This window comes from Anopheles moucheti, chromosome 2 (genome assembly GCF_943734755.1).
Source record: "Anopheles moucheti chromosome 2, idAnoMoucSN_F20_07, whole genome shotgun sequence".
NCBI lineage: Eukaryota > Metazoa > Arthropoda > Insecta > Diptera > Culicidae > Anopheles > Anopheles moucheti.
The window spans coordinates 6,396,432-6,413,698 of NC_069140.1; the positions used below are offsets into that span (position 1 = coordinate 6,396,432).

General features: G+C 46.7%; 6 protein-coding genes across 6 annotated transcripts in view; 3 read left to right on the plus strand and 3 right to left on the minus strand.

Annotated features, from left to right (window-relative positions):
* Positions 1 to 60: 60 nt before the first annotated feature.
* Positions 61 to 954, minus strand: LOC128298125 (uncharacterized). The gene is made up of 2 exons (XM_053033864.1): positions 802 to 954; positions 61 to 730 (listed from the first exon to the last, which is right to left on the minus strand). Exons 1-2 carry the CDS (start codon positions 897 to 899, stop codon positions 94 to 96), a joined length of 735 nt encoding a protein of 244 aa, XP_052889824.1. The 5' UTR covers positions 900 to 954; the 3' UTR covers positions 61 to 93.
* Positions 955 to 1,017: 63 nt separating this feature from the next.
* LOC128296713 (COMM domain-containing protein 2) lies at positions 1,018 to 2,131 on the plus strand. The gene is made up of 4 exons (XM_053032188.1): positions 1,018 to 1,138; positions 1,217 to 1,308; positions 1,378 to 1,455; positions 1,520 to 2,131. Exons 2-4 carry the CDS (start codon positions 1,242 to 1,244, stop codon positions 2,065 to 2,067), a joined length of 693 nt encoding a protein of 230 aa, XP_052888148.1. The 5' UTR covers positions 1,018 to 1,138; positions 1,217 to 1,241; the 3' UTR covers positions 2,068 to 2,131.
* On the minus strand, positions 1,803 to 2,742 carry LOC128296715 (28S ribosomal protein S18a, mitochondrial). Its single transcript, XM_053032189.1, has 2 exons — positions 2,607 to 2,742; positions 1,803 to 2,538 (listed from the first exon to the last, which is right to left on the minus strand). The coding sequence occupies exons 1-2, from the start codon at positions 2,704 to 2,706 to the stop codon at positions 2,153 to 2,155; spliced, it is 486 nt and encodes a 161-aa protein (XP_052888149.1). The 5' UTR covers positions 2,707 to 2,742; the 3' UTR covers positions 1,803 to 2,152.
* Positions 2,743 to 3,032: 290 nt separating this feature from the next.
* Positions 3,033 to 4,323, plus strand: LOC128309753 (MYG1 exonuclease). Its single transcript, XM_053046218.1, has one exon. The coding sequence runs from the start codon at positions 3,033 to 3,035 to the stop codon at positions 4,248 to 4,250; it is 1,218 nt and encodes a 405-aa protein (XP_052902178.1). The 3' UTR covers positions 4,251 to 4,323.
* Positions 4,118 to 5,827, minus strand: LOC128309752 (pseudouridylate synthase 1 homolog). The gene is made up of 2 exons (XM_053046217.1): positions 5,228 to 5,827; positions 4,118 to 5,153 (listed from the first exon to the last, which is right to left on the minus strand). Exons 1-2 carry the CDS (start codon positions 5,781 to 5,783, stop codon positions 4,354 to 4,356), a joined length of 1,356 nt encoding a protein of 451 aa, XP_052902177.1. The 5' UTR covers positions 5,784 to 5,827; the 3' UTR covers positions 4,118 to 4,353.
* Positions 5,828 to 6,923: 1,096 nt separating this feature from the next.
* Positions 6,924 to 17,267, plus strand: part of LOC128310546 (regulator of G-protein signaling loco-like) — a 37,768-nt gene continuing 27,424 nt past the window's right edge. The window contains exon 1 of the mRNA XM_053047211.1: positions 6,924 to 9,953. Coding sequence (XP_052903171.1) covers positions 6,924 to 9,953 — 3,030 coding nt within the window. The remainder of the gene's footprint in view (positions 9,954 to 17,267) is intronic.

Here is a 17,267-nt window from a genome sequence, read left to right on the forward strand (position 1 = left end):
TTCCCATCAAATCACATTGCGCGGAAGAAGCTCCTCTGCGTTCAATTTATTGATAGGTGAATTTTTGACCACAACCATGACTATCCTTAAGTTTTATAGATAAAGATTAGAACTCGTTTTGAATTTCAGCTCGTAACGATCGGCACATGGCACTCGAAGGGCTTTCAGCAATCGCAGTATCGGTTCCGATGACACTGAATCCAATATGACCGAGTCCAAATAGCAACCGTAAACGGCAGCGTCCTTGCCACCAAATTTACGATAGCTAGCTACACCAGCCGCCACGCCCGTGATTACGTTTGGTGCTTCAAGCAGTCCGATGTCTTCTAGAACTCGGTTACCAGTTAAAGCTCTGATGAAGCAAACCTTTTCCTGCTCCTGCTCGGAGAGTCCTTTGTACAGGACGGCCGGTTGCAACGAAACGGTTGACACGGCTTCCGCGGCATCCAACCAGCGCGACAAGCGTTGTGTAATCTGGCCGAACAAATTCGGATCCAGCTCTTCCGATATGCACAGCAACAGCTTTTCGGTGGTTAGATGAAACACGCTAACCGTGCCGCATGATAGCTGACAAATGGGTTTGCACTGTCCATTTTGGAGAACCTTTCCAATGAAACTGCCCACTTTTTGACCCTCGACGATGACAAAGTGAAACGGTTCTTGAAGTGTTTTCTGCATCTCCTGCTCTTCGCTCGATTCTTCCTGGTCGTTGTACCAAATCCATTCCAATCTGAAAATACGCACGAACGGAGGGACGAAATGCTGTTGTAATTGCTCTTCAATTAATAACGTGATACGTACTTAGATAGGGTTGTTTCTTCGTCGGCCGCTTCTTCATCGTAGTCATCCCAGAAGGCACGGGTAGATGGTTCTACAATTTCTCCAAAATTTAAACTCATGTTCAGCAATTACAGACCGCGAAATTAACACAACGAAACGACCGGCAGGAATGACAAACAAAAACGATCGCAAACTTTTGGTGTTGTGACAGCTGTCAGGTGGAATAACTTTTGTGTGCATACAATCGTTGCTTCTACAGGCAAATTGCAGCTATGCATTTTGTTTTTGCTAGCTGCAACTTGGAACGGTGAGATAAGCAAAAGGCGTTTGAACTGCTTATAATTAATCACTGTTTAGGGTTTGTATTAAACTTTAATTCTTTGCTCTTTGCCAACAATCACAACTCTATGTTTTGTTCCATCAATTCCATTCGTAGGACAAAAAGAAGGACTACAACTCAAATGGCTCGAATAATCCGACCGGAGCAAGCAAACCAGCTGCGCTTTTTACTGGAACAGCCAGAGGAAGGTATTTGGAGCTGTGAAGCTGATATTTCGTTGTATTTTGGCTCATTTGTCTCCTGTCGCTTTTTCTTAGTTCTGATCGAGTTTTGCAAGTTAGCCATCGAGTACATAAACTCCGGCTTAAACGAGAAGAAATGCACAGTTGCTGCAAGTAAATCGATAAGCGCACACCAATCAGAGCACATGGAAAACTAACGCCCCTCTGTGTATTTCAGAAAAATTATCGTCCACATACGACACCGTGAGGGGCGCATTAGAGGCCTTAGTGGCACTGCTAATTGATAGCACGAAAATGGCAATCTCCGAGCGGGAATTTTACAACGTCTTGCAAACTTCGTTGCTAAATATTCACGAGAAGCAAAGCGAAATACTGTGGCAATTCATAACGAGCAAACGCAACCTGGTGGACAATGTGTTGCGTGCATCCTGCCAAGATGAGCTGTATTTCCGTGATGTGGAGTGGCGAATCGAAGGGCGAATCGCTTCTCGCAGTCTCCGATCGCAGGCAACTCCGGTGATAAAGATGAAGTTTCACCTCGACACAGAATGTGTGAGCGAGTATCGGGAAAAGTTGCATGTAATGCCGGTGGGTGCTGTGGAGGAACAGGAGGGGACGATAAAGCCGGATAAACACACACGTAAGGAAGTGTTGGCGGAGACTGATCCTACCATGTTGCAACATATGATACAGGTGTTGGAGCAAGCGTTGCTGGAAGCACGAACTCGCCGCGTACGAAATTACGTGAAGCCAGTTCAAAGCTAAGTTCGAATAAAGATGGACACCGATTATGCATTCCACTGTGAACGTGTTTCACAATGCTCTACTTTATGTATCTATGCTGCTCATGTTAACATTTAATCGTCTCTTCGTCGAAATACTTGTTGTACTTCTTCCACTGATATCGTTGTTTGGGATCTTTTTTGCTGGTCGCTGGGTTGAGGTTTGGCATTAGACCCGCCTTCTGTGCCATCGTTACCAGTGCACCCATCCGTCGCTGCTGGCGCTTACATAATCCTGTAACCCGGCGTGGCAACATGCATCCGTCGGTTCGCACGTACTGACTGAGGATGAGCACGTCGGTGTGTTTGATGTCCAGCCCGAGCGTGCATTGAGGACAAAACCGTTCGCCTTTTTGGCGCGCCTCGATCAGCTGTGGAATCAGCGTATCGTGCCGGGGCGACTGTACGTATTCTCCTTTGATTACAAGCGTGTCGTTTGTCTGAACCTCTTTGACTAAACCGGAGATAGGTATGGTTTAAGGAATGATCTCGAAACCAGGGAGGGTACAAGGGTAAACTTACTTTCTTTGAGGCGATTCAAAGACGAAAGTGAAAAGTGTCGTACAATATTGGTAGAAATCTGATTAAATGCCGAGTATTTAGACCAAAGCGAAAGAGCCATCGTTGTTGAGTAGACTGTTTGTTGTGATTCTGAAACTGTCGCTGAACAACTGAGGTTGTCAAATTTGTTGTTTTGCAATATGGATCGAGTTTGAAGTTGTGAACCATAATCGTTTTTGTAAAATGATATCCATAAGCATACGACAATTTACAGGATATCTAGGAAATATTAACAAATGGGTAGGCAAATTAACGGACAACTTATGCAAGATAACCAGCCAACAGAAATGGAAAAAAGATGGCATTTCGTGTAATCGTGCATTGAGTATTTGAAACGTCAAATATGCGCGCTCTGGATAGCCAAGATGTATAGAGAAAACGGGGGAAATGTTAACTACGCTGGTCCGGCTTTCTACACGTACAATTTCATCTGCAGCAAACATCATTTTAGCTCGGACTTCGAGTACCATAAATCGTGCAAAAGGTTCAGTTTCCTCAAGTGTTATCGTACAATCTTTTAGAACAATGACTTCCAACGTACCAGAACCAGCAAAGCGATTCAAGGATGACCATCCCAGCGCGGCAGCCAAAACGGTGAAGATTGGGACTCACGATGGCATTTTCCATTGTGACGAGGTCCTGGCTTGCTTTATGCTGCAACAACTTCCACGATACGCATCGGCGGAGATTATCCGAACTCGAGAGACGAGCAAGCTGGACGTATGTGATATAGTTGTGGATGTTGGAGGTACATTTGACCGGGAACGCCATCGGTATGATCATCATCAGGCTGTGTTCAACGAATCACTTCGGACGCTTCGGCCTGATCTGGACGTGAAATGGGACTTACGGCTCAGTTCGGCAGGACTGGTCTATACGTACTTTGGCGAGGAAGTGCTCAAGCAGATAGTGCAAGACAAGCTGGGACTGGAGGAACCAAGCCCCGAATGTTTGCGTTCGGTGTACAAGAAGATTTACGAAGGATTGATCAGTGAGATTGACGCGATCGACAACGGTATACCGATGTTCGAGGGCGGAGAGCCACGGTACAACATTTCCACCCATCTTAGTGCACGTGTCGCCTCATTCAATTCCCGCTGGGACGAACCAACACCCGAGCCTGGTTGTTTAGAGCGCTTCGAAAAGGCCAAAGCGTACGTGGGGTCGGAATTTATCGAAAAAGTAAAATACTACGTCAGCAGTTGGTGGCCAGCGCGCGATATCGTAATGAAAGCGTTGGCCAATCGTGTGTCTTTGCACGAGTCTGGTGAAATACTCGAACTGGAGAAACCGTGTCCTTGGAAGGAACATCTTTACCAGCTAGAACAAGAGCAAAATCTTGTTGGCACGCCAAAGTATGTTATATACTGCAACAAGGATAATGATTGGCGCGTTATATGCGTACCGGTGCAACCGTCCAGCTTCGTCTGTCGCAAATTTTTAGCCAAACCGTGGCGTGGAATGCGAGACGAAGAACTGGAACGATTGTCGGGCATTGCGGGTGTAAATTTTTGCCATCAGACCGGGTTTATTGGTGGTAACAAGACGCGCGAGGGGGCACTGAAGATGGCAATAGCAAGCTTAGATGCACCGGAGGAAGCCTGAAGCGCATGTGACTGCGAAATTTTCGTATGAATATAAAAATTGTTGTGCAAAACAGGTAGTGTTCGTTTGAACATGATTTGTTCTCGATATCATACTATTGGTTCTATTCATCATCATCATTATCTTCCGAAGTTTTTCGATTTCTAGGTTTCCATTCGCCCGGCTCATTCTCATCTCGTGGTTCGTAGCTATGCAGCGGCAGCTTTTCTAACCATTCGATCATCGAGTTAGTGTTCAGCTCCGTCTCGACAATGGTCGATGCAATGTGCCGCTTGAAGAATTCCTGTATCATGGGTTCCTCCTTGTCAAATTCCAGCGTTTCATGGCATCCATCTTCACCATAGCGCTTGTTATATTTATCGTAATGGATCCTGCTCAGCACCAGCCCCAGTCCCGGCGCAGTCGGAATTCCGTATCTTTCCTGTCCGAACGCTTTCTCGATGATCCCACTATCGGCAAGGCCACGGACGACGGCTATCGTGAGTCCTACCATCTTTCGTATCTGATGCAACATAAAGCTCTGTCCTTTGATTTTTATCGTGGCGAACTCGGCCTTCGATCCCTCGGGAACAAACGGTGGTTCACATTCGAACGACATGATGAATCGTTTTACGGATGGATCGAGAAATTCCTTACGGCTGGTAAAATTGTGAAAGTTCTTCGTGCCGACGTACAGAGAAAGGACTTCATTTACACGATTCAGCTGATCGGCTGGAAGGCGGTACGTGTGAATGTCCACTTTTTCTTCATTCAAAGCAAAAGCTATAGTAGGTAACGTGTACGTGTAGGTGCGAGCGTCACAGTTCGTCTTGGAGTTGAATCCTTTTGTAACGCGCTTAACCGCGTACACTCGAATGTCGTCCGGTAATTCAGAATTCAATGCCTCAATGTCTAGCGCATCGGCTAAAATTAGAAGCAAACAAGAAGAATCTTAAACAACAGCTCGAAAGCTGGATAACTGGCCAGTTTGATCTTACGCAGCTTGATCGACACCACCTGTACAGCCGCCGACACGCCTTTGTCGGTACGAGCCGCACGCTGGAACTGAATTTGTTGTGGCTGACGGAAACCTTCGTCATTGATCCAGTTTTGCTTAAGCATCGCTCGCAACAGATCCTCTTCAATCGTTTTGGTCCACGGGTTGCGCTGCATCCCGAAGTAATTCACGCCCGAGTAACCAAGCAGGATGATGCTCTTTCGACGTTTAACACGCGATGCTGGATCGAAATTTTTCACCGCTTCGGGATCTTCTGGTGGATCTTCCCACTTACGCCGTTTGACCGCACCATTGTACCGTTGTTGTACTTCCTGCTTTGTCTTCCGTGATTCCATTCGTTTTTGTGCTTCTATCCTTTTGTCTGCTAACTTCGCTTCTACGGCAGCCACAAGTTCGGTGATAAAACGTTTTCTCACGGTGTCGTCTATTAGCTGCGGTTTGACGGAGGTGCCAAACGTTCTTCCGTATGATGGCGTGAGATGCACGACACGGGGAAAATTTACTGAAATTACGGCACGACGAAGCAGTGAAAACATTTAGGAAAAACACCGCCAGCAGGCGCAACGACGTGCCGGTGTTGTTACTGTCGCACTAGGTAAATAGCGTGCAGCGCATGGGAAATTTGTTGACAGCTGCAACAAGCTCAAAACAGTTTGACATTTTCCAAATTGAACAGCGTCGGTGTAAATTATTTTTGAGGGGGATATTGTTAATTTACTAGCATTTGTGCACTTTCCGGTTTGTATTTTCTATATATTTTGTTGGAAAACATCGGGATTTCATGACATTCACATTTAAATGACCGTTGGAAAATCTAGCCATCAGTAGACCTCAGGTATAGGTATCTTGGCCGACGCCGAAGAAGAAGAAACCGTTGTACGCAAGGGGTTCGTTTTGTTTACGTTTGTAACGAAATCTTCCGTTTTTCGTGGAACAATTTGCAGCAATACCGAACGGTAACATCGCTAAAAGCAGTTCTAAAACAATATTGATCCCTTCAAAGTTTCTCCCTTCGTGTAGAAAAGGTTTTACAAGTGTGGAATACGTGTAGGGAAAAAGGGCATCGCTTGCAACCAGGTAGAGCCAATTTCGCGTTTCACATCCGCCCGAACAAGAAATAAGGTGGTATCCAAAAGTAGCGCAAAGAACAAGAGTTGAAAGAAGACCGATCGCGGAGGCTGTGTTGGCTTCATAATTGACAGCTTTCTACACGATCAGCAAAAGCAGAAGAGAGAAAAAATAATAAACCTATCGACGCGCTGGCCAGTGAAAACTTTCTAAGAAACATCGGTCCTAATGCAAAGTGAATCCTCCTAGGGTGCTGTGATTGAAGATGTTGCTCCCCGTTGCAGCCGTTCGTAAGCAGCATCCGTGCAATGAAATTTGCGCTCCGGAGAGCACACGGTGACGTTTGTTGTTGTTCTTGGTTAAATGGCACCATCATCAGTGGCAATGGAATGCGGACAGCAACAAAGGTACCAGTGAAACAGGAATCGTATGAATAATATTACGGGGTACCATTTACGCATCATTCGATCCTGCGACAGGAAACAATTTTGCTGTGTGTGTCACAAGCGTAATGTCGTGTACAATCGTAAAACAATCGTGTAATAGAAAACAAAAACAAAGCACTTAAACATTGATAGTTAATCGCCATCGCCATTAATCTAGCCATCATGCATGCGGCAGGTGTGAGTGGTGTTGGTGGTTGCGGAGCCGCTCATCGACGACGGAAGAAACGATCAAACTATGGCAACCGAACAGTCGAAGTTAACCGTGGAACGAACGGTTTCGGTTTCACTATCTCCGGACAGCAACCTTGCATCTTGTCCTGCATTGTGGCAGGGTCTCCGGCGGATCTGGCCGGATTGCGTGCGGGCGACTTCCTCATCTCCGTGAATGGACTTAACGTATCGAAATTGCCGCACGAATCGGTAGTACAGCTAATCGGTACGACACACGGTACGATTCGTATGGCCATCGCTGAGAACTACTATTCAGACAGTTCAGACGAGGACATAATGTTTCACGGTGCGCAACAGCAACGCACCCGTCCCAAATATCCACATAAGACAAAATTTTCGCGCGCATCTGCCCAAGGCACCATGGCTAGCGGTGCCGGAATGGGCGGATGCAGTTCCAACGGTGCTACAGAACGTGTCTTAGTGGCACCCGGTACATGCAGCCCGATAAAACCGCTAATGCTGAATGGGGAAAATGGTCAAGAAGAGTTGACGGTAAACGATTCGTCTCCACCACCCGGTTCATCAACGGCGTACAACGTCATCCACAGTCCGAATGCCAGCAACAGCTGTGATATTTCTAACGTAAGTGCAATGGTGCGCTCGGTACAGCTTGGTACCGGTAGTGACGATACGTCACTGGTACGTCCGTCCGGCTCCGTACCGGGTCCGGGTCAGGAAGGTTTGCTGGAGTATCAAGCGATCGTTGGCTACCTCGGCACGATCGAGATGCCGAAACAGATCGCCACCAGCTCCAAGTTACAAACGGTTCGCAGCTGTATCCGGAAAATGCGTCAGGAAAAGCGCAACCCAACCACGGTGCTGATGACGATACTGCCCTCCTGCCTGAATTTGACTAACACCAGCAACAACTTGATCGCAAAGTACGCATCGGCACGCCTCAGTTACGTAAGTAGCAGTAGCGAAAGTGACAACAAGTACTTTGGGCTAGTAACGTCGGCTATCTACGCGGACGGGCTGATGTGTGACAGTGCCGATGTGCTAAGCCATCCGCGCAAAGACGTGGTTATTTCGAACAGTTGCCATGTGTTTGTGATTGATGGAAAACTGGTGGATCACGAAATACACCTCGAGAAGGCGGCCCTCTTCCGAGTCATCTGCACGAAAGATCCCATAACGAATCTGTGCCTCGAGTTTCCCTCCAACTCAGAGTATGTGGTCAACTTGATACGCAGCATGTACAGCCTGAAATCACCCATGAAGACGGATGGAAGTGGGGGAGGATACGGGAAGCCACTCGTAGCAAGAAGCTTAAACCTGGACCAGGCAGCAGGAGGCTTTCCTCGCAATCGGTCCGATCCGAGACTGAACCCACGAGCGGGGATGGACATGGACGCACACGATATGCTCGCAGCAAACTCTCCGCAACCAAGCAATCACAGTGAAATAACAACGACATCGAGCAATTCCGATTCTGGGATCGGATTTCACAACGATTGCCGCAATATTTCCGACCGTATATTGCTGGTGGATTTCCCTGGAATGCTCGGCCCACAACAACAACGATTGCTTCAGCAGCAGCAGATAGCGAACGTGAGGGCGCACTACAGAAAATCTCATCCGTTCTTGCGCCCGGCTGGAATAATAAATGAAATCCCGCCCAAAATGGACCCAATCAGAAACATCCGCAGTATGGGAGGTTCGGTATGCTCTCCGGATGGTGCTATGGCAGGTCCTTCTCGATCCGGGCTACAAATCGCACACGGTAAATCGAAATCAGCCGATTATAGTTTTCCCTCTTCGGCAGCCAGCTCACCTTTTGCGGATCGGTTAACGGTTCGCGCTAGACCCGATCCAAAACCGTTCGGTTCGGATCGCTCACCTTCGAAGGAGAATGCTTTAAATTGTTTGCAGGATGGCACACAGGAGCTGACGTCCATGGTACAGGAAACGGACGCCGATTTGGTGGTTCCTGATCGATGGACCTGTGGACAAACGTTAGACGAGCAGGGCAATGTAGTAGAAGAACGAGCTGTTGATGTGCCACCGATTGAGGAATTGTTTCTCGATATGGAACGCTACAATAATGATAATGTGAAGAATAGTCTTCTGGCCGCACGTTCCTGTGACGATATGATTCTATCACTTGGCAAGAAACCGGCCCGATCGTTAGCGGACGGCGATGAAGATATCAACGATCAGATGCTGATAGACGCCGAAGCGTACGAACGCTTAAAAGTAAAGCTGTCGATCGATGACTTGACGCTGATTTCCTCCGAATCTTCGGGACCGATGGGAGGGGTCCACGACGAACGGTCCACCGTTCCTGCAGGCGTCAATCAGCACGTGTTCCTGCAGCCATTAAAACCGGTGAAACGTTCCAAGAAAGCTTGTACAACACACACCACGAAATCTTCATCCGGAAAACTTGCCGCAATCCACGGCACACCGATGGGTACGGAAGAAAGCAGCAATGGTCGCCGGGGTGGTGATAAGATGACAGCCTACAAACTTAGCCCGAAAGTATTTGGTTTGCCGCGCCCCATATCGGTTAGCTTCGAAAACATTTCTACACTTTCCGGCACCGGATGTACGGGCGGTGATGGAGCACGCGATAGCACCGGGGTTGTCGATAAGCTTAGTGTTGGTGATATGTATTTCGATGCGGAGGAAAGCGATCGGTGCGGTTCGAACAAAAACACGCACCAGCTAGGCAGTGGAACACCCGGGTCCGGACGAAAGAGCCGGGCAACGAAACGATTGAGTGGTGGGTTTTCTGCCATCTGGGGTAGCTTGCAGGAGCTAAGAAGCGGAAGCTTCGGAAGCCATGGTGTGAAGGGTGGGGGTGAAGATCGTGCAAAGACAGAACATGGCAAAAGTGGCACGGTGGAAGTGTGTGGTGGTAGTGCTCTAGTGGCCAAGCAGAAGGACCGTGAAAGGAGGCTCAGCGGTATGAAGATTCTAGAGGCGACCTACAGCGAACCCGATCTGCGATACGATGAGGTAAGTGATCGTTTACTACTTACACCGCCAAAGAGACTTAAGGTGGCTGACTTCATTATACAAAGGATATCCTGTTTAACACAAACTCCTAAAGAATGTTGAGGGGAAGAGTCCTGAAATGTTGGGGCTACCATCTCGGTGGCATGATGGTAGCGGCGCCGATCTTCAAACCAATCCCCCGTACTCCCCGTACTGCCTGGTCGTTACTCCAATAAGAGACAGAGAGAGAGAGGAATGGAATGTCTTGGCTTCCTTGGTTGATCTATCAGGGCTGGATAGTAAATTCTACGCATAAGAGAGTGTTCTGGATGGGTTTTGATACTGGTTCTGGCGTGTGAAGATAAGCGATGCTTCCTTTTAGAAATGGAACATGGCAGACTGAAGTGTAGCTAGTTCAGTTCTTAGAATAAAAACCGCGCAGCTTTTCAATTGTAAAACGTTCCAAGAATTAGAACGTATTCATTCAGTGAGCGCATTGCTTCTCTCCTAATGCCAGAATCGTTGTCGCGTGCAACTCACAATCCTCAATTGAGAACAGACATGTCGTGAGTAATCGCTTCCAGCGTCATGGTACACGAGAGGCTGTGGAAGGAAAGTTAATGATAGAAAACCATATCCACCCTCCCAGCACTGGCAACTTACTTCGATGGACTGTGGTGTAGTTCTGTGATAAATTAGTACTGAAACTTCTCCGTTGGACATTGCACGTGTTTGTTCCGCTGTGATCTTTGTCAGTGGCCTTGAACTGTTTGGATACATTTCTGTAAGCGATGGTCTCGTGTAGAAGTATAAGAATCGTGTGTTTAGTCTAATGATGTACCAATTTGAACACCTAGGGTCAATGTTTGATTGCCCAAGTGTAGCGATGTGGTCTCAATATATCCAATGCTTTACCTATCACCGGCAGGGTGTACCGGCTGCAATGCTGTGTTTCGCTGTGAGCCCGAAACGAAAGGAAATTGAAATTGATTGAGTTAAAAGTTTAATTGATGCCAATTGAGAGCTATTAACCGGAAAGGTCCCTCCGCGGCTTCGAACCGACCCGACAGATGGCTTCGAAGACTGATCCGCTCTTCCGTTCGGTCTGTTTGTTGGGTCTGGATCTTATCAAGTGCCTCTATTTCCATGTTGTTACAAGGGACGGACTCGTGACTCGTTGCCGGATTGTGCTTCCAATACGCAACTCAATTGCGTCCCTCGAGTGCTGGAGCAATTAGCGTTTCCTTCAATGTGTGCATTATGCAGCTGAGCGGGTTGCATTCACGATGTTTGGATTGGTGGAAATATGAAAAATGGATACGTACACAAGCAATATCATTAATTTTGGCTGTATTCTTGTGAATGTGCAATGTTAAAGGAGCGAAAAGTGGATTATAGTGTTCCACATGCATGTTACGAGCTGGATTGCGGATTCGCGTACCTTTCTTGTAATTAAACGTGCACACCAATCACGGTGACGTCTTTCCTGTGGTTTCTTCTACTTATCTGATAAGATGGGTCCGATTCGGTCACCAGACATATACAGCGAAGAAGTTCTACGAACACGTAGCCCTTCGATGTAGCGCAGTACGCAAGCCGCCACACAATATCGCGTCAGTCGGGGAATGTTATCTGATGACCGATTGAAAAGTTTTGTCATCGTGTCTTGACGCGTCGGATCGGAAGGTTCTCCCATTAGCCCCGTGTACCGTATGGTTGAATGTGTCTATGTGCGGTGCTAGGTGGAAGTGTTCAATCTGGTGCGTCAAATAATCACGACTTGCTAGTGAGCAAGCACCAGTTCGTTTGAAGTTGAATCAGCTCGTAAGTTCCGAAAAATTTGTTAGCTTTTCTTGCTATGATTGACAACGATGTGGTGTAATTGGTCAATCTCGTACAAGTGCTTTAGGAAGAAAACGGTTCTACAACCGTTGTGACCGTAGTGTTGTGGTGATCTGCTGTGAAGTGTTACCGCAATCAGTGTTACGAATGCATATGGAATCGAGCTTGGAGCTGCACCAGAAGAAGCCGTCCGGTGTTATGCAAATGATGCTGAACGGACTCGTCTGTGGATACAACTCTGCCGAACAGATAAAGCCGGTAAGCACCGTTGTTGATGGACGATTGCAAATGATTTGTCCCTATGATGTTGTACTGGTGGTGGAATGTTGTTAGAGTGCATTGTGAGTAACGACATGGTAGAATTGGCTGTTTATTAGTCATTCGTGCAGTGCAGTACGGCGGATTGCATGATTCATACCGTCCGCAGCCGCAATTGTGGGGAGCAATTTGTACTTTGTTAATATTAGTGAAGTGAATGTACACTTTGGTTTCTTTTATTAAGTTACACACATATTGTTGGATTGATTGAACCACAATAGCAGAAAAGTTTGTTATCTCATTCAAATTTTAATCTCTTTAAAAACAATAAGAATTATTTAAATATAAATATAAGTATAATAAATATCCTGGTTGAGTTTTAAAATGTTTTGCTAACCTTACAAACTTGCAACGCTCACATGCATCAAGCTCAAAAACGCATTTGTTGACAAATCTAATCTTATCTGCATGGTTTTATAATGCCACCACAGGTAAGTCCCCAAGACAAAGACGTTATAGTTGAATCGAATGTGAAAGACACTGCCGTCGTTAGTTATTGTCCAATGGTGCCTGTATCTACTACACATTTTAATACTTTCGAGCTACTTAAAATGAAAGAGCTTCTGTCATGTATGGCATCAGCGAGATATGAGTCGTTGACAATGAGCGACAATTAGAAACGGACTCTAGGAGGCCGTGCTTTTCACTTTGGTATTACGCGTATCGAAGTAACCTTCAGTTTTGTAAGTTGCATGAAATAAAGTAGTTGGCTTAAGAGAAAACATAACAGCTTCCTTAAGAACTTAGCGTAACGATCTCCTAGTGCATGTCTGACATAACTTGCTTCGTAGACTTATTTGACAACGTAGTCCTTGCTACGGGATCCCCTAAGAATATTTGCTGCCCGAATACGGCACGTGCTCATGGAACGTCGTGGGTTCAAAACAAAATAAAATACAAGAAACAGTTCAACCTGCAACCTGTAGCAGCAGGAGTCCTTTAAAACTTGTGCCTGCCGTTATGCGTCTTCTACCCTACCAAACATTTCTATCACCTGTTCTTTGATTCAGTTACATTTATACTGCCTGTTGTTAACGTCAGCCGGTCGATAGGGCAGGAGACCCTTTCCGCATTGGTTGGCTCCTTTGTGGTGGAAGTTTCCTGAAGTTCTTTGTATCATGTGGACCTTTCGAGCGCTGGATTTCAACCTAACCTCGTCGGAGGGTGAATGAAGGGACTAACGATACAAGGAAGTCAATTTTGTTGCTCTAGTAAGAGAGCGATCGTTGCGACCATGCATTATCATGCACTTCTGGACATTCGTTTTATTTGTGCTTTAGTCTTTATTTTGTTTTACGCAAGCCTGAGGGACTATCAAATTGTTCCCTTCCTTTCTTTGTGAGATGTAATCTTAACATTTGCTTTCATTTGGCACATTTAAATGCTAACGATCCGAGGGTAGCATGTGTGTCTCGATGTGGGGCATGCGTTGAACAATTCCCGCGCTTTTTTGAAAAAAATACCTTCCAGCTTGTGGAGGCGATAATTGTGGAGGTGAATGAAATGGAAGGAACTTTATTTTCTATTTCTCCTTCGTCCTAAGATGTAAATGTATTTGAGGTGTACCTGTGACTTGATCCGTTTTTATCTATTCGACTCAAAGTTGAAGTTTGGAGAGAATATTCATTTACCTGGCTTAATTCGATTTCTAATACTTTAATCCTTTCGTCCAACGCTACCCTTTCGTGTAGGTAAATAGAGCAGGGCATTCGAATGTAGCTACAGGTCAATTTATATTCTCTTCTGTGCTGTTGACGTGCGAAAAGTGCAAGTGCACATAATCGCTACTTTCGCTGCTACACAGTACACGACGGTCATCGGAAATGACCGCAAACTCGAAGAAGCAAACATTTGATCGTGCGAGTGCAAGAAGAAATCTAGGCCCACTCAACCGAGACACACCAGGGGGAACCCAACCCAAGCAAGGTAGAGAAGAAATAAAACACAGACACGACCCTGGCAGTGAACGTTTCTCGTGTGCTGAAGCTCTTCCAGTGCCTGACGCATTTACGCGAGTGAGTTTCGATCGTGAGGGACGCATTTGTGCGTGTCCACGGCCCGTAAAAGGAAGCGCCTTCCCCCCCACCGCTCGAGTGCCCGATCACGGACAGTAGCATAAGGGTTGATTTTAAATTCAATACTACGAAAGTGCTTCGCACGTCCACCGGCGGAAGATTTTGGCAGCAAATGTCTATGGGGACCTTTTCTCTTTCTTCCCTGCGATTTGCGAGGCCTAGCTGCGATGCGATGTGGTTCGTCCTTCGTCTCAGCTGTGCTTGGGCGCGTTCGTGCCTTCAGCCGACGGACCCCCGGTGCAGCTGGCTTCTGCTGGGGTTTTGAACGGAAAGGTCGGGTCGGGTCGGGAGTTGAGCAACCCAAACGCGTCGATTTCGATTACTTTTCGCTTGCTTCTTCCGCCTGTGAGCACGTGAGGTTTCTCGTCATACGCCGGGAACCGCGTGAGTCAGTTCATCTTCGGTGCTTCAGCGTGCATCAATCGATCCGTGCGATCGTTCGGGTGGATCATATGGTGGTTGTACATACGACGATCATAGTGATATTACGTGCTTGGGTACATATTTCGTTTCGTGTGTCGAAGAAATTGTGAATAGCCGGTATAGTTATGCGATCATGTAGAAGATTTCAATTTCCAATATGGAACATGGAAGTTGTCTAGTTACGAATAACAAACCCTTTAATATGTATGTGATTTATGTGATATCTTCGTCGATTTTGAGTAACATTCCTCTGTTTTATAAAACGTTTGGTGAATGCATCGATTTGTGCCGAATTTCTGGGTCTTCTGGGCAATTTCCTACAAGAATTCAAATCTGAAAAGATGACGACAGTCTGTGGAAAACAATCTGTTTTTCTACGACTGTGTAATGTGTAGGTAGTAATTGCTCAGCACGTCTTTAGCCAGTGTGCTGGTTGATGGTTGTGATTCATTGCCGAAAGGTGTGAACGATGACGTTGAGTGCTGTGCGTGCCGTGCAGAACTTCCCCTGAAATATGATGATGATCGTTTGTGGTGCTATTCTAACCGTTCAAAGAACTTTCGTTTATAAGTTGTAAACATTATCAAAAGGATAAGAAATAATGTGAATTATGGAACGATGGGGAACAATCGGTGACGTGGGTTTGGTTCCACCCAAAACCAGAACTGATGTTTATCTCAACATAAAATTTTATCAAACTGTAAACACAGCGATGACGCTGTTTTTTCCAATGCTGGAGATGAAACTGCAGCAACTTCGTGAATCAGTGGTTGTGGTGGTAGACGGATACTATAAATACTACCCAGGACCACCCGTGGCCTATGTTCCGCTGGTCGGTGCGTAATTGTTTGGCAGAAAATCTGAACACCTGAGCCGTTGTTTTGATTCGGGTTCGTTGAAATGTGGCCAAGGATGATATCACCTGTTCAGCCCTGATGTTCAGGCGTTGTTGTTTACAACGGCGTGTGTGAACGTTTGTCTAAAGTAGCCAATTCTGCTGTATTTGTTTACGGTGGTGTAAATATTCGTTAATGCATGAACCAAGCAGGAAATCCGGCTGCTTGAATGGTTTTCACCTTTCTTTTCCTTCGTTTGTGCGTGAATATGTGACTAGTATGAAAGATTGAATATGGAGTCTACCATTTTGGGACCTCTGTGTAGTATGTGTGTGTGTTAAAATTTTAGTTTTCAATTTTCCTTTAGATAAGAGCTTCATCGACATACGCATATCTCAAAAACATTCACGAGGGGCGTATTTTTCGATGGTTACTCATGACACTGAAGCTAAGTCTACGATGGTTTTGGCTTCGCAGCAAGGTGGCCTAATGCTATTCAACACTCGTATTCCACACCCCATCGCTACCCCGGAAGTAGTTTACCCAGCGAGGCGAAAAAAAGTGCGTGACTTCGACGAAAGTCCGCTCCATCCATTCCACCCGTAGCTTCACCCTTTCTTCCGACTGTGTGGCACACGATCCACCCGGTCACTCACGGTGTGCGCGCAATCGATAATGATTGATAATTAAACCGGGCGATGCGATCCGTCCGCGCGCGGTTTGTTGATGTTGTTGCGCGTCGTATATCGCGCACTTGCGCACGCGCAACGCATTCGTACATTCGGCTGCAAGTGTTCGAGGTTCTTCCCACTCCACAACAACTCCACGGGCTCCAAGAATTATGGGGCGTGCGTGTGGGGAAGATTCATTTCGTTCGATGCGCACGGCAATGCGGTTGCACATTTCCCAACCGACATTGGTGAATGCGGGCACGTTCGGTACGTACGTTCGCGGTAAAACCTGTCCCTGACGAGGGCGGCTCCGGTTAGAACGACGTGTGAAGTTGACCGGGACGGATCGTACCGATCCGCGGTTCGATCATATTTTTTTTCGGACGGTGACAATAGTGATCTACGTCGGAAAAGGCTTCATATTAGCTGAAAATGGCACATTGAGATGCACGTGACGGGATATTGAATTTACGCGAGTTATTTTGCAGCAGGTTTACAGTAGTAACATGCAGCAAGTGTTAAGTTAAGTTCGTTCCGGTTGCTTCGGGAGCTCCGTTTGAACATTGTGTATTTGCAGTGTTTAAGGCGAAGATCAGAAACGATCATGGCAAATGACAGTGAGTCGGAAACATTGGTGAAAGAATCCTCGGTAGCCAAAGTGCCGAACGGTGGACCGTCGAGTTCATCGGAGATAACGATTATCATGCGTACGGTTGTATCGTCGCCCGGTGGTGTTGGCAGTGTTGGTCCGGTGAAAACGAGTGAAATGGTTCAACAGAACGTACCGAAGCGACAGGAGGCGACAGATCTCGACACTCTTCGGCTGCCGGGTAATCGGATCGAGGTGACAACAAGCGTTAGAACCGTGTTCGAGTGCCCTGCGGCGACCGAGGCGCGATCGTCCGAAGATGCGGCTACCCTCAGCAGCTTGCTGCAACCGGTTTTGAGCAAGAATTTTATCGCCCTTCTAAAGAGTGCCAACGACTCGTCGTTTGAGAACGTACTCGAATTTAAGTCCCTGCTGGGGGGTACCGGTGCTGCCGGTGCTCCAGTTCCATCGGGCAAGGAACGCTGTGCATCGTGTGAGCACGCCAAACACGCCCTTAGTTCCGATTCCGACACAACGGCAAACGATCCCGAGGTGTCCGTGCAGAAGAAGCTCAAAATGGA

Coding starts and splice junctions, on each gene's coding strand:
- LOC128298125 (XM_053033864.1), bottom strand. CDS start 899: ATGAGTTTAAATTTTGGAGAAATTGTAGAACCATCTACCCGTGCCTTC. Junction 731..801: donor GAAGAAACAACCCTATCTAA/GTACGTATCACG, acceptor GCGTATTTTCAG/ATTGGAATGGATTTGGTACA.
- LOC128296713 (XM_053032188.1), top strand. CDS start 1,242: ATGGCTCGAATAATCCGACCGGAGCAAGCAAACCAGCTGCGCTTTTTA. Junction 1,309..1,377: donor ACTGGAACAGCCAGAGGAAG/GTATTTGGAGCT, acceptor GCTTTTTCTTAG/TTCTGATCGAGTTTTGCAAG. Junction 1,456..1,519: donor GAAATGCACAGTTGCTGCAA/GTAAATCGATAA, acceptor TGTGTATTTCAG/AAAAATTATCGTCCACATAC.
- LOC128309752 (XM_053046217.1), bottom strand. CDS start 5,783: ATGTTTTCACTGCTTCGTCGTGCCGTAATTTCAGTAAATTTTCCCCGT. Junction 5,154..5,227: donor GGTGGTGTCGATCAAGCTGC/GTAAGATCAAAC, acceptor TTCTAATTTTAG/CCGATGCGCTAGACATTGAG.
- LOC128296715 (XM_053032189.1), bottom strand. CDS start 2,706: ATGGCTCTTTCGCTTTGGTCTAAATACTCGGCATTTAATCAGATTTCT. Junction 2,539..2,606: donor TTTGAATCGCCTCAAAGAAA/GTAAGTTTACCC, acceptor TCTCCGGTTTAG/TCAAAGAGGTTCAGACAAAC.
- LOC128309753 (XM_053046218.1), top strand. CDS start 3,033: ATGTTAACTACGCTGGTCCGGCTTTCTACACGTACAATTTCATCTGCA.